This window comes from Argiope bruennichi, chromosome 4 (assembly GCF_947563725.1).
Source record: "Argiope bruennichi chromosome 4, qqArgBrue1.1, whole genome shotgun sequence".
Taxonomy (NCBI): Eukaryota; Metazoa; Arthropoda; class Arachnida; order Araneae; family Araneidae; genus Argiope; species Argiope bruennichi.
This window is the reverse complement of record NC_079154.1, coordinates 4182349-4196883: the sequence shown is the minus strand read 5'-3', so window position 1 is coordinate 4196883 and position 14535 is coordinate 4182349. Positions and strand designations below refer to the sequence as shown.

General features: G+C 28.5%; 1 protein-coding gene across 1 annotated transcript in view; it reads left to right on the top strand.

The window, feature by feature from the left end:
• The window catches only part of LOC129965482 (rap guanine nucleotide exchange factor 4-like), a 612559-nt gene that overhangs the window by 399571 nt on the left and 198453 nt on the right, over nucleotides 1–14535 (top strand). The window contains exons 4-5 of the mRNA XM_056079391.1: nucleotides 8385–8527; nucleotides 11199–11287. Coding sequence (XP_055935366.1) covers nucleotides 8385–8527; nucleotides 11199–11287 — 232 coding nt within the window. The remainder of the gene's footprint in view (nucleotides 1–8384; nucleotides 8528–11198; nucleotides 11288–14535) is intronic.

Here is a 14535-nt window from a genome sequence, read left to right as displayed (position 1 = left end):
CAAATTTTCTATGCAATCAATCAAACTAAAAAATGCATCTTTCCTTCATTTTTCTATACGACAAAAAAATTCAGAACTTACTAGGATGTAGAGGTTTGCAAATAAATAGAGAAGAAATACTCTCAATGGTTAATTAAGTTATAAAAATGAATTTCCAACTTAATTATAATTGATAAATTGAATAAATCTAATAGATACTATAATTGAATATGAACTCATTTCTATTATTGCTATATGATGTACATAAGAATATACTAAATATTATTAACATAACATAATTATTAAATGTAGAAAAAAATCATTGTCTAAAACATTCTTTAGTAATTAATTTATATAAATATTAATAATGGTCTCATTCGAAAAAATGAATTTTGGAACCTTGTTCACTTCTATTCATTATTTATCTGATACATTTCTCTATTTCAAACAAGTTATAAGTGAGCGAGACATTTTTGAAATGGAAAATAATTTCAATCGATAAAGACACGTGAAATAAAACCATAAATATAATAAAAATATAAGGATTAATAAAATATGCAAAGTAAAGTATGTAATATATGTGATTATTGAAGATATGTAAAACATGTAAAAGGATTTATAAATAATAAATATATATAACCGCGATCATCTTTCTTTATAGAAAATGATATTTATGGAACTTGAAAGAAGAAATTTACAACATAATATTTTGCATATAAAAAATGTATTGAAAAGCTTCATTAATATAAATAGAATATTTATTAAAGAGTTAGCTGAAGGAAATGTTAGACCGAGGGACTGACGCAACCTTTAATAGTTTTCAGTGCGGCTGATTACCATTTATTGCAGAATACCTGATATTAATATTTTTTAAGTATTAATCAGTCTGTGATTATATAGAAACTAAATGATGCTCTCGTCTAGATAGGTTGTATCCCGTATGCACATTGGCAGAGTGCATACGGGATACAACCAAAAAATGTTATTCGTACTATAGTTTAGATGTTAATATATAGTAATATTAGAAATTTTGATCCCTACCTAGAATGCTACAAATGTTTAAATGAACCATTAACCATTAAACCGCCAAATTCAGATCGAAATAAATAGTAATCCATTAACAGAAAAAAATGCAATGCCGAATAAAAAATTTTAAAATAAAAATGTCTCTAAAAATGTTATGAATCAGCATAAATGTAAAATAATAAAATTGTAGATAACAGATCATCGACCTTTGTTACAATTCATCATAAAATAATGTAAATAAAATGTAAACTTTACGATTCCAAAATAAATAAACAAATAATTTTTATTCGTGCTTAGCTTTATTTGCATGCTAATATATCAATCAATTAAAACATAACGAGATCTCTTTTAGCTGCTATATGTTAGAACTGAAGTTGGAATTTCACATCCGATAATGATGCAGACCAAACGGGCAGGGGAACTTCGCTCAGGAATGAATGATCATATAAACTGATCTTACTATTAAACTTATTTTACATGTCTAGATATAATTTCATTTGTACTTCTTTAAACTACTAATAAAGTCTTGAATCAAAAGCCAACAAACTAAAAAGCGGAAAAGATATAATATACTTTTACTACAATTAATAAATATTTATAACATGAGTCATTATAAACATTTACTTCAATTTTTTTTAGCATAAATATATAAAAGAATTTAACGAAAATACGCTTCAAAATGAATGCAACAATTTGGTACATTGTAAACATAGGCGTGAAAGTTTCTTGAAATAATATCTGTCTCAAAATGTTGCATATATTTACAATGACACATCCATATTCTGAGAGTATATATATTTGACGGGAATGCGGAACGAAAAAGAATTTTGTTTTTCCTTTATGAAAAATTCAATATGTGTCTACAACAACGACTGTTATAAGATGTGTGCTTTCCAGAAAAGATGGATACGAAACATGATAGAATTTAGTAAGAAAGATTTACAACAAAATGCAAAAATAATGTTCTTCTGAGATTAAAAAATATCGTGAATGTTCTTCCCTTGACATTTTTATGCTCTTTCATGCATGAAGTTTGGTCGAAAACGAAAACGAACCATATTCTCAAGTCTGCATCTATCAAAAATTACAATTTTAGTGATTCTTACTGAAAATAATATTACATGTATTCATTTTGACTTTTTCTAATGGTAACTGCGGTAATATTTTTTTGGTAGAAAGGTTTTCTACCTATTTTAAAATTCAAAATAAAATATATCGATTGAATGACACCGATTTAATTCTCAAATTAATTTTCAATTTTTTTCATTTCCATAATTTTTAATATTTTTTTAATTACAATCTCAGTTACAAATACCAGAAGGCAAAGTTTTTATACCAAAACGCACTGTTATAATGCGTATTGAATACTAAGCCCTCCATTTTTCTCAAGCCATGTAGAATGTGATAGCCGTCGCGGCCCGGTAAATCATAGAAAATGTTACCGACAACATGAGTTAAAATGGAAGGCTCTGTACTGGTAGTTTATATATGTTTATATACTGCAGTGCACGCTTCAAGAATTTATTAGAGAAAAACTAAGTTAAAGGAAATAAACTGCTCACATTTCAACATATATTCTGTAATGTCTAACTTAAATGCAAGAAATTCTCTAACTTAAAGGTTTGAACTCCCGACTGTTATTTTTCCTGTGCTGCAATTCAAACTACCAATGGAATTTTAATTTGTGTCATGCATTGTGTATTAACATTTGGACTCATTCTCTTCCAAGCAATGTTATCACTTATTTGACCGTAGTTGGATTTAAGCTACAAATGTTATCTTTTGTCTGTGCTGAAATGTATAATAATAATTTCATACATTTTCCATTTATGTAACAATAATAAATTCATAGTGATAAAACATCTGGGGAAAGCATGTTCGTTAGCATTTCACCAAGAGAGTATCCCACGTCACAATACTAATGGAAAGATGTTGCATCCATGATCGTTTCCAAGAGTCGCTTGATACTTGGTATAGCGCATTCTTGTTATTAAGATAAACAATAGCAATCAGAATATATGTATGTATATAATCGTTCAGCTCCGTCTATAACTAAAGAGCATCCCCATCCTTTTGGTCTGCACCATTATCAGATACAATGTTTCAATTAATATTCTAGTATCTAGCAACTGAGATCGATTTTTTTATGTTTAATTGTCTGCTTTATAGGTGTGCAAATAAACATAACCGTGAATAAATATTTGAGGTCTGCAATTGTTACTATTTTACACTTTTCATAATACAGGCCAAATTGAAGGTGATTGCTATTATTTCCTTTCGGTATTATTTGTATTCGGCGTTGCAGTTTTTTTTTATTAGTAAACTACTACTTGTTTCAATCCAATTTTAGTGGCTAGCCTTGCTTTGAATGTTTGTAAATATTATAAATAGTAAACATCCAATACAAGAAATCAAAGCTTCTAATGTTGTATTTATATCTAAAATGTATTACAAATAGTATATATATTTTCTTAATTTTAAAGCTTTTCGTCAATGTGCTTGTTATTTTCTACTACAATTTTCGTTAGTTAATTTGTGTCAATCGGATCTGGTATTTTTTTTTATGATACAAACCTATCTAAATGGGCACATTTTTTACTTTTTGGAGAAGAAACGTTCAATTAATTCATATATTTTCAAGTCTTGTAATTTCAATTTCCAAATAAGTAACATCATTTATCCATTACTTTAATAATTGATCATTATTAAATGAACCATTGTTTAGCCAAAAGTACAGTCAGTGGCGATTCATTTAGGAGTAAATGAAAGGAGAAAGAGTAAAAATGAGAAAATATTAATAATAATAAAAAATAAAAACATGTTGGGGCTGCAAAACATTTAGCTTTCGAAAGCAAATTTCGTCCACTGCATGCAACTGGCTAATAAATCAAAAGATAAAAGATCATTCTTTCTCATTTTGAACTTACAGATGCCACAGCTATATTTTCCACAACCCTGAATTGGCACGATGTTTTTTCCTCTCACTCCTATCCAGAGTTAATCTTGGTTTTTGATGTTTTTTTCTCTGCATTCTCTCATTGGCTGTTTATGCGGGCTTCATGGCAACAAATTGCCTCGATTGTGCCTCAAAAGCAACAAATCTAGTTCATCGAATATTTGATTTGGTTTGCATGGAGACATTACCCTTTCCCCCACCACCATCGAAAAAAAGATACATAGAAAACTTTTTGAAATATTAAACAGTCGAAGATTTTTATAAGATGGGATCATTGTTAAGAAAAAAGAGCTCTCGCTAGCCCTTTTCTCCCCTCTAAAAAGAATATAAAAATGCATGTTGTTATAAGCCTGATTTAAATACTGTTTGAATGTCTTCAAAGAAGTAATTCCGGTAATAGTGACAACATTTTCATCATCTATTGCTGGTTTTCATTGAAAAACTTATCATTGCTAGTTTCCTAATAAACCGCCATTGAGTGCAGTTACAAAATAAAAGATTGTGAATGCAAAAATTTTATAAAAGAACTACTTCTGAGAAACTGTATGTAAGAAACTTTTGACGGCTGAGATAAGCACATAAGATTTTGTATGTGCAAACTTAATTTCCATTACGAGATTTTGATCTATATTATACTCATTCAATGTAATTTTCAATGACATCCTTTATTTTGTTATTTATTTTTTCTGCAATAAATGTCAGTACAATTAAAAAACAATGATTAAAATACAATAACTAAAATTGTATGTAAAAAAATGTAATGATATTAAAGATATAGATCTTAGAAAAAAAACTTAATTGTATATTTTCATAATATAATGAAAGAGGTCAAATCCGGATTATGGAAACTCTTCTTCCCTTGATAAATCTGGTACAGATATATAATATTCATATAAATCTAATACAAGGATAGACGAATCTTTCTTGTTCATCTTTTTAAAAAGATTTACATTAAAATAAACTCACGAAGCTCAAATCCATTACTGTATGTTTTTGAAAATATAGTTTCAAATGCATTTATCGTTAATTAAAACGAATTTATTTCTACGAATTTTAAGTACTGGAGGGGAGATATGTTTGCTTGAAATGCGTAAACGTGCTTTATGCCATGATTTTCGAATTAAGTATTTATTATCAATATTACAGTAACCACGATTTTAGAAAATGATCATTAAAGTAAAAAATAAACTATTTTCACACAAATTATCATATTTCCTCCTAGAAATAAAATAGTGGAATCGATAAACATAAAATATTTAGGTGCGTGGCACTAAAATTGTTCTCATTATTTTTTGTCGAAAGGCAATACCCAAATGTAAACAAATCGCTGTGCGAACATTTCAGACCGCTTCATTGAACGTTTTACAACTGCAATTATTCAAGAAGGATTCGATAATTAATGGAGTTATAAAATATTATTAGAAATGCTCTGAAGAGAATTCTTCGTGTCATCAAAAAAAAAATCCATTTTGTCAATGGAAAGGAGATGTAATAGCAATCAAAAAATAATACAGCTAGAAAATAAACTCGATCTTTCCCAGATGGGAAATGGATGACCATAATTTCCAAAACCATAACATTGTCTTAAAATTCAAAAAATTTACTTTCTATTGACATCAATTAATTTGTGAAAATATGGTTCTGTTTTTTCGTTTAATAAAAATGCAATGAATACACAATCTGTGGTAATGATAAATTGATAAGCTGGAAATTTTTTACTGGCTTTAATCGCTTGCATCATAAAACTTTTCTAGTGATCCTTTCAAGAAAGTAGGAAATATAGCAATTGCTTTATTTAACCATCATAAAACTATTTGAACAAAATGGCAAAATGACGTTCAAGAGCAACGCCATGTTGTAATGTTAAAATGAAATTCAAATTTATTCTTCATTACATTTACTCGCATGTTTTTACTAATTTTAAAATTGTGATCGAAAGCTTGCTTTTTTGAGCATTCACTCTGAAATAGGATTTTCATTTACATTTTCATAATATACGCATCGATTTATTTCCTAGTATGCGCACTATTTAATTTTAACTCATAGTAATTAATATGACAGGAATTCAACTAAATTTACATTTACAGCAAATAACTACGTGAAAGTTTATAAAATTTTCAGCATTTTATATTCATGTTTTAACAGTCTGAAATGTCAATTGAGGCGATTAAGCTAGGGTAAATGCCAAAGATAGGCAAGTTATAAATATTTTAAATTATATCTGGTCATAAAATTAAAATTTATTCTTCAAAAAAATAAGAACAATATATAATTGTTAATGAGATTTGTAAAACAAACTATTTACATAAAATATTGCTATAATTTTTTCTATTATTTAAATTTTACATTTTAATTCCTTATAATGTTTTCTAATTTAAAAGAATTAAAAATAGCTGATATTTTATAAAAACTTTAAATAGATCATTGCATCTATCCGTTTAATACATTTCGTTGGTGGAAAAAAATATAATGAGTTAGGATATAAAAGCACATAGTATTATATATTGTTTCAAATATGGTATTTGTCTTAAAGAAAATTAAAACATAAAAATAAGTTAATTTTTTTAAAAAAAATGTTGAATATTTTGAGGATTATAATAATTTTTAATGCATGCTTTTCTGTAGACAAATGTATTGAAAAACTTCCATATTAAAGCTATCTGCGGGGAAAAAAATGTAATCCAGAAAGCTAAACTCCTGCGTTGAAAGTTTGGAAGATAAAATAAGCTTTTAGAATTAAGCGTAGCCAGCTTCTTAATCCGTTCACGCATCGCCCTAATTCTCGTCATCAACAACCGAGCCACCCCCATCATTATGGATTATGTTCCGAGTTCGCTCATTTAATGCAACGCTCATCGAATTCATTTAATTAATCAGGTAAAAATAGAAATTGCTGCAGAATCTTTGGTTTTAACTAGCTACTAATACGGTCAACATTTCCTTCAGATAGGTTTATAATTTCATAACTAGAAGCTAAGTAAATTAGTGCGCTGAACATTTTTTGAATTGCTTGTGCTATATAGAACAAAATTGTTTAATGGTAAAGAAATTATTCTTGCGCTTAGTCTTTCTTATACGATGCATTGATTCTTATTTCTGATTCTAATATATTTGCATTTTAAAAATTAAATTTTAATAATTAAATTAGAGAATAGTAAAGCTATTGAGTCGTATTTCTAATCAGAAAGGAAAATTAGTAATGGATTTGAATTAATAAATCATTTTTATTAATCACATTAAAATTTAGGATACCTAAATTATTTTTTAATTATTTTTCTTACATTTCTCATGTTTATTTTACAGATATATTAAATAATTATTGGATAAAGATGAGATACGTTTAAAGTTTTCAACCATTTTTGCAAAATACTTTATACTTTGCTGTCTATATAAAACCAAATACACAACATTTTAATATTTTCATTTATTCCATTTGTTACAAAACTCTTAACATTCCTTATTTCGTAGAAATTACATTACATTTCGTAGAAATTAAAGAATATTAACGTTAAATTAAGCAAAGTACTAATAAATGAATTTTTACTATAAATAACTATTTGATTTAAATTTCGGCTTTCCAAATATCAAACCAAATGACATACATCTTTAAGACAGCGAAATGGCAAGATCCTGTAAAAGATACTGCAGTTAAATAAATAATGAGAAGAAATTTAATTTATAACAAATGTTCAATAAATGTTTTAAATAGTGTTTTATCCTTTAACAATTTTCACGAGAAATAATATTAAATAATATGTAAGAGCAAAAATGTTTCGCTACTCCAATATTATGCTATGTTACTTCCCATGCTGATGAGATAATCCACAGTTTTACGAAAACCAGATTTCTAAAAGATATTCGTTGACGGGAAAACTTTGCATACATTCCTAACGATTCATAGTTAGATACATAAAAAAAAGAAATGAACTAAGTTTTTAGCAACAGAAAAAAAATGTTATAACACGTTGGTTGCAGGTTTCCGCTTCTAGTAACCAATACGATTCAATTATTTTTTAATTTTAAGTGATAATTCATTCATTTATTATAAAATTCCTTCAAATTGTTGATTAGAAATAAAATTGGAGGCACATATTCTCCATATAAAGTTTGGCGAACTTACCATTTGAAACTAAAACCAATTTTGCTTAAACCTTACTATTTTTTTTTAATAACCAGATATTTTATCATAACCGGAGTAAAGCCTTTTTATGGTAAATAATTTCCTTAATAATGCCATTTTATGGTAAATAATTTCTTAATAATGCCTTTCTATGCTAAATAATTTCCTTAATATTGCCTTTCTATGCTAAATAATTTCCTGAATAATGCTTTTGTATGAACATTTAGCAGTGCTCTGGCATTAACCATCTGATTAATTTAAATGCCACGTTTGATATTAATATGTCCCCATATTTTTCTGTAGACCCGCAGATCGGACCGAGGAAGACTTGGAGGTGATCTACAATCGACTTCGAAGCATCGAAGCTTTCGAGAAATACCACCCCTCATTGCTCCAACAGATGTGCTATTTTGGATATTACGAAGACCTGGACAAGGGAGTCACCTGTAAGTGCCCTCCTTAAATAGTAACAACGCCTTTGATATAATGAAGCTTGACTGAGTATTGTTTCGAAGGCAATGCGGGAAAAGAGAATAAAAATTTCAGCAATAATCAGATGATGTGAATGGTAACTGTCAGTATTACGCTTTTAAAATTTATCGGTCGCATCAACATTAGGACGTATGAAATACAATGAACCATGACATTAGGCCTATATAGTAAGGACCCGTTATTTATGTAGGAAGTTTCCAAGTCTTACATAAGTCTCTTTTGCAACTTGAAATTAAGTTTCACTTTAAAAAAAGAAATCATGCGTTGGTTGTATGCTAATAGGACTTCTTATAGATCAAACATAATTCATAAAACATAATTTCCAAATTCAGCACTTTTAATAAATATATATATCATCTGTAAAACTTGGAGAAATAAAATTTAAAAATACCCATAAAATCGCAATTTCTATTTTGGTATCTACCAATCAGACAAGTTTTTTTTTTAGTGAATGCAATTAAAATTAAGCATGAATAACAATTAATTATGGGAATTGTAAACTTTTATGCTTGACTGAAGCAAAGGTCAAGGAGCAGGAGTCTGCAAATTTTATAATGCTGGTTTATTATATTCTCTTTTCTTGTACTAAATTGAAGGTTAATATTGAAGGAAAAATTGAAGGTGAATATTTTTTTTCTGTAATTTTATATTTGGCATTGCCTTTTTCTTGCTAGATCACGATTCGTTTCAATCCAGTTTTAAAGATTAGTTCTAATCTGAGAGTTTGCGAAAATTTTATATTGAGAAAATCTCACTGCAAGGGAACAAAGGTTTGAGAGAAAGAGAAAAGCACGTTTAAGGATAAGACAAATCTAAAGAAATAAAAACTAATTATAAGATCTCAAAATTCATATTTTATTTACATTTTTTATTCTATATTGCTGCAAAGATTTATAAGCTGAGAACTTCTCATTCATAATATTCTCAATTAATTTGTATGTTTTTGATTTTATTTTATTTTTAATTTTTTTAATTTTTTAAAAAAATTTAGATTTGCATCTGTTTTGTTATGCATCATTATTCGTTTCAAACGATTTTGATGTAAGAGTTCGTGAACATTATGGATGTAGAAGATGTCACTACAAGGAAACAACTTCCTAATATTACTATATATCTACCTCTAAAGTGAACAGCGAATAATATTTTTATCCCCTTAGCACTTAGCTTATGTGCTTGATATTTTCTTTTACAACTTTCGTTATTGAATCTATGACAATCACATCCGAGATTTTGTTAACAGTATAGAAATTTGTCTAAATGGACAAGTCTTCTAATAAAACATAGTAAAAAAGATTTTCGATGGCTTAATCGATTAAAGATAGCGTCTGTATTTCTTATGGAGAAAAATATTTCTTCGCACTCCAAGCATATTTTGCATTTCAGGATTTCGGTATCTCTTGGCCCAACTTTTGTTAATGCCTCCTAGAATTCAATAACTCTCCGCTCGTTCTGTCGTATAACTTCATTCTTATTTATTTATTTATTGCAAGAAAAAGATTAACTTCAGTTCTTCAAACCATTCTGTAAGAACTGGAAATTCCTTTTCTTTCAAGGTACCTTTAGCGCAATGGCTTTCTGGACAGAAACATGGTCTTAACCGTACTCACAAATAGGCTAATTCAGAAACATTTAAGTCATTTAATAAAACGAATAAGTTATTCAGAATTGTAAATTTACCTTGTATATTCAAGGAAAAACATCAAACTTATATTTGTATTTCTTGTTTTACATATTTATTTCATTTTTCGTACAAAAGATTGGGCGCAAATAGTATATTGCGCTACATTTCAATAAGTTTCGAAATGAAGCTTAGGGGAGGGGGGGTTGGGGTTGGGGGACTCTGATATATATATATATATATATATATATATATATATATATATATATATATATATATATATATATATATATATATATATATATATATATATATATATATATATATATATATATATATATATATATATATATATATTATATATATATATATATATATATATATATATATATATAGATAGATAGATAGATAGATTCTTTTCTATTTCTTCTGTAAAAGATTATTCTTTCAATAAATATTAATTCACCACTTAGTTCAGTAAAATAAATTTTTATTGGAAAAAAAAAACAAGAAATTCTCAGAGACTCGAAAATAGAAATAGTTTTTTTGCAAACTTCCGGAAACTGTCTTAATCCGAAGATATAAGACTTCTGCAAACATTAAATCGAAAATAGCCACTTGATTTCATTGTGATAAAAGCGGGTTACGCTAGTCATGTCCTTGGGGAAAAAAATATCTCTCCTTTCACATCCATTTTTCCTTTCCAAATGCTCGAACCTGTAATAAATCGAAAGATTCTTGACAAATAAATTTAACTTTTTCTGGAATCCGCCTATATTTGATTTCCAATTATGAAAAATTTTCGAAATGGGAATTATTCTCATAAGAGCATAAAAACTATTGTAAAGGTTATTGGTTCATCACATGCTTGGAAATTATTTCTAAAAGCTAATTTTTTAAAGGTTCATTTAAATATCACTATTGTTTTTTTTTAACTTTTTGCATTTTTGTAAAGAAAAAAAAAATTCTATCAACGTTTTTTTAATTTATTCTTTTAATGCTTTCAGTGTTCCGCCAAGGTGATACAGGTACAAACTGGTATGCAGTCTTGGCTGGATCCTTGGATGTTCAAGTCATTCAGACAACTCCTGAGCCAGTAAGTTTCAGACGAATTTTGAAAAGAAAAAAAAAAAAAAAAAAAAAAAAAAAAAACCTAATATTGATGCTTTTTTTTATTAACAAGCATCGATAATAATAACCGAATAACTGAATGGTAACAATAAAAGAAATAGTTCCATTTTATATTTAATAAATAGATAAATTTTAAATATTATTTAGAGAAATGGAATGTATTTAGATGTATGTCATTACAAAGAGTGATAAAATCGATAAGAAGTTGCATCATCTATATTAGAATATCCAACGAATTTGTATCGCCGTGCGGAGTAAAATATTCCCACCCTTTGGTTTTCGTCATTATCGAATGTTGAAATTCCAACTGCTGGCGTCCTGGCCTAGGGGTAGCGCGTCTTCCCAGTGATATGAGCGTCCCACGTTCGAGTCCTGGTTCGAGCGTGGTTGTTCTTTCCCCTGTGTTCTATCTGTGAGGTGTGTGAAAGAGCCCCCCCCCCTTGGAAAAAGGGGTTGCGCAAGCGAATGTGTGAGTGTCATCTTCGTATGAGTTAGAAGTCAGACCTCTGCCCTCGGGTGCTCAGGGATCTTTACTCTCAGAAGCTACTGCACTTTCATCTGAAACGGGGGCACGGCATCATCATTCAAATTCCAACTTCCGTTTATGTTCAAACGGGATTTTTTTTAATGTTTAAATTGATTTAATGTTTTGAGAATAACCCTAAATATGTATGAAATTCATATTTTATTTATATTTCTTTTTTATGCCGGATTTTAAAAAAGTCAATGAATTGAAATCTGCAATATTTATGATGATTCAAAATATTCTCATTTCAATTTGGAGGTTATTCTAGTATTTTTTTACCACCATTTTTATTTTCATTTGGCATTGCATTTTTTATTAGTAAAACACTATTCGTTTGCATCCTGTCTTAATTATTAATCTTGATTTGAATGTTTGTAAAGTTTTATAGTTCATAGAATTCCGACCTTTATTGTTTACTTTTAATTATAATATGTATTTGCATCAAGTGTACTGCAATTATTTTTTATTTTATTTCTTAAGCACTCTGTGAATGTTCATGAAATTTCTATTACTACTGTCTTCATTTAATTTATGACATTCAGAAATGTGATATTGTTAACAAGATAACAGCCCATTTAGACGGATACATTTTCTAGTTAGTAAGAGTAGCACAAATTAATGGAATTGGTCCATGCATATACAATATCGCATTGCAAAAGCATCAGTTTCTTTTCAATATAAAAATATAATCAGTAATTTATTTAATAGAATTATTTTTTGAAATAAGCCGTATTTTAGTAAAAAGAAAAATATTGTAGATATCATTAAAATATTTTTTCATATTCTACGCATTCTCATTCAATTTTCTGCGTAATTTATATTTTGTTCAATATATTTATCGTGTCGTTTAACAAGTTTCTGAATTCTGGAGTTAATGAAATGTTAATCTATAAAGAAACCCAAATTATAACGTAGTTTTTACTTCGTCATCGCTGGCCCATTAAAGAAATGCTTTATCAAAACAAGTGAAAATCACTGAGAGAAAGGTCTAGACTGTAAGATATATATCTAATTGTTCATTTCCAAAAGACCCGAATAGACCTCGTATTTTGGAAACACGTGACCTTGCACTGCCATGGAGTAAGTTCACATTAGAAGACAGAAGGCCACGTTATTTGTTTTGTATGACGTGCTAGAGTTTTCTAAAAGGTCACACAATATGAATTTGAGTTGAATAATATCTTAGTATAAAATCCACTAACAAAATACATTTCCTGTCCCTAAAATTACTACCATAATTTTGCGTATAGAAATTGTCAGTGGGACTTTTATTTTGGTTTCTGACAATGACTCCTGCCTTTCCATTGATTGTTGATTGTACTCGGATGTCAAGTGATACACTTAAGTCTTCTGTGTTGTATTAATATGTCTTCTTTCTGATTGTATCGAGTGAAAAATGAGTAGAAATATTTCTGATTTGAGATTGTCTTGGAATTTAAGGACAAAAATTTTTTTCAATAATTCAGTTTCTTCGAAACAATGGTGTACAAAATTCTTGCAATTTATAGATAGTCAATTGATAGCTTTGAAATCACGAATCGTCGTGTCTTTCGAATTTGCTGGTCCAAATCGCGAATCAAATCTTCAGAAATCAGAGAAGATCGGTCAGGGGTTAGAATGCATGCACATCAGCCTTTGAACATTTTCATCCATTTTGGAATTTTATTGTCATTCTTAACATTATCAAGGTAAATTTCATAAATCTGTGGGTGAATTTAAGCTGCTGCTGCCGAGCTTATTGCACTCAAAAATCGAATAACAAATCATATTTCACAATTGCCATTAGACTCAATTGTCTTAAATCATTTCTTTAATTAAAAACATAGACGATATAGCTACAAACAGCGTCTAAATGAGAGTAAAGCATACAGGGACCAGATGGGAAAATGAGCCGCTGCGATCGTCATTTCCACTCTTATATAAAAACGCGTGTTACTTTAAGAAAAAAGGGGGGTGGAAACTTCTATTTTTTTTATTAATAAAACCATTAGCAATTTGACAGCACTCATTTTAAAAACTATATTACTATTTTTTTGTTGTTCTTGTTGTTGAGAGAAACTTCCAAATTATATTGACTTCTATGGCAGAGCATGTGCCGTAAAGAACAACTTCATCTGGCTTCACGGGAAGATAATGAGGAGCGCTGTCGAAAGACCCAATTCATTTTTGCCAATGCACACCTCTAGTAACAAAGTGAATTTTGCAGCAATGCTTGTGAAGGGAAGAATGCACTCTCCTGAATGAATCGCATCCACCACTTCTAGTGACGATATAAGTGGTGACTTATAACTAAACTTTGTGATGAGATGCAGCAAAACTTTTTTCCGAAACCAGAAATTTGAATGTAAATTAAAAAAATTCATATATAAATAAAAATTAATTAAATAACATCGTGCTGTTAAATTGTTTTAGTTAATGATACCAAAGTAACGTCTTTGTATTTGTTTAATTTTTATAATATTTTTACTGCGCATATATAGCTGAATAACAAAAATAATTGAAAACATTTATTTGGAAGGAAGTTTTAATCGAAATGTATTATTCTACAATATCTAATGGTTTGTTTTTATAGAATCTTTATTCAGGAGAAACAACAAAAACTAAATTCGAAATGAATATCTTGTCTTAATGACTATACTTCAGATGCTGAAACAGAAAACTAAGTTTTGTCTTGCTGCCGTTTCTTT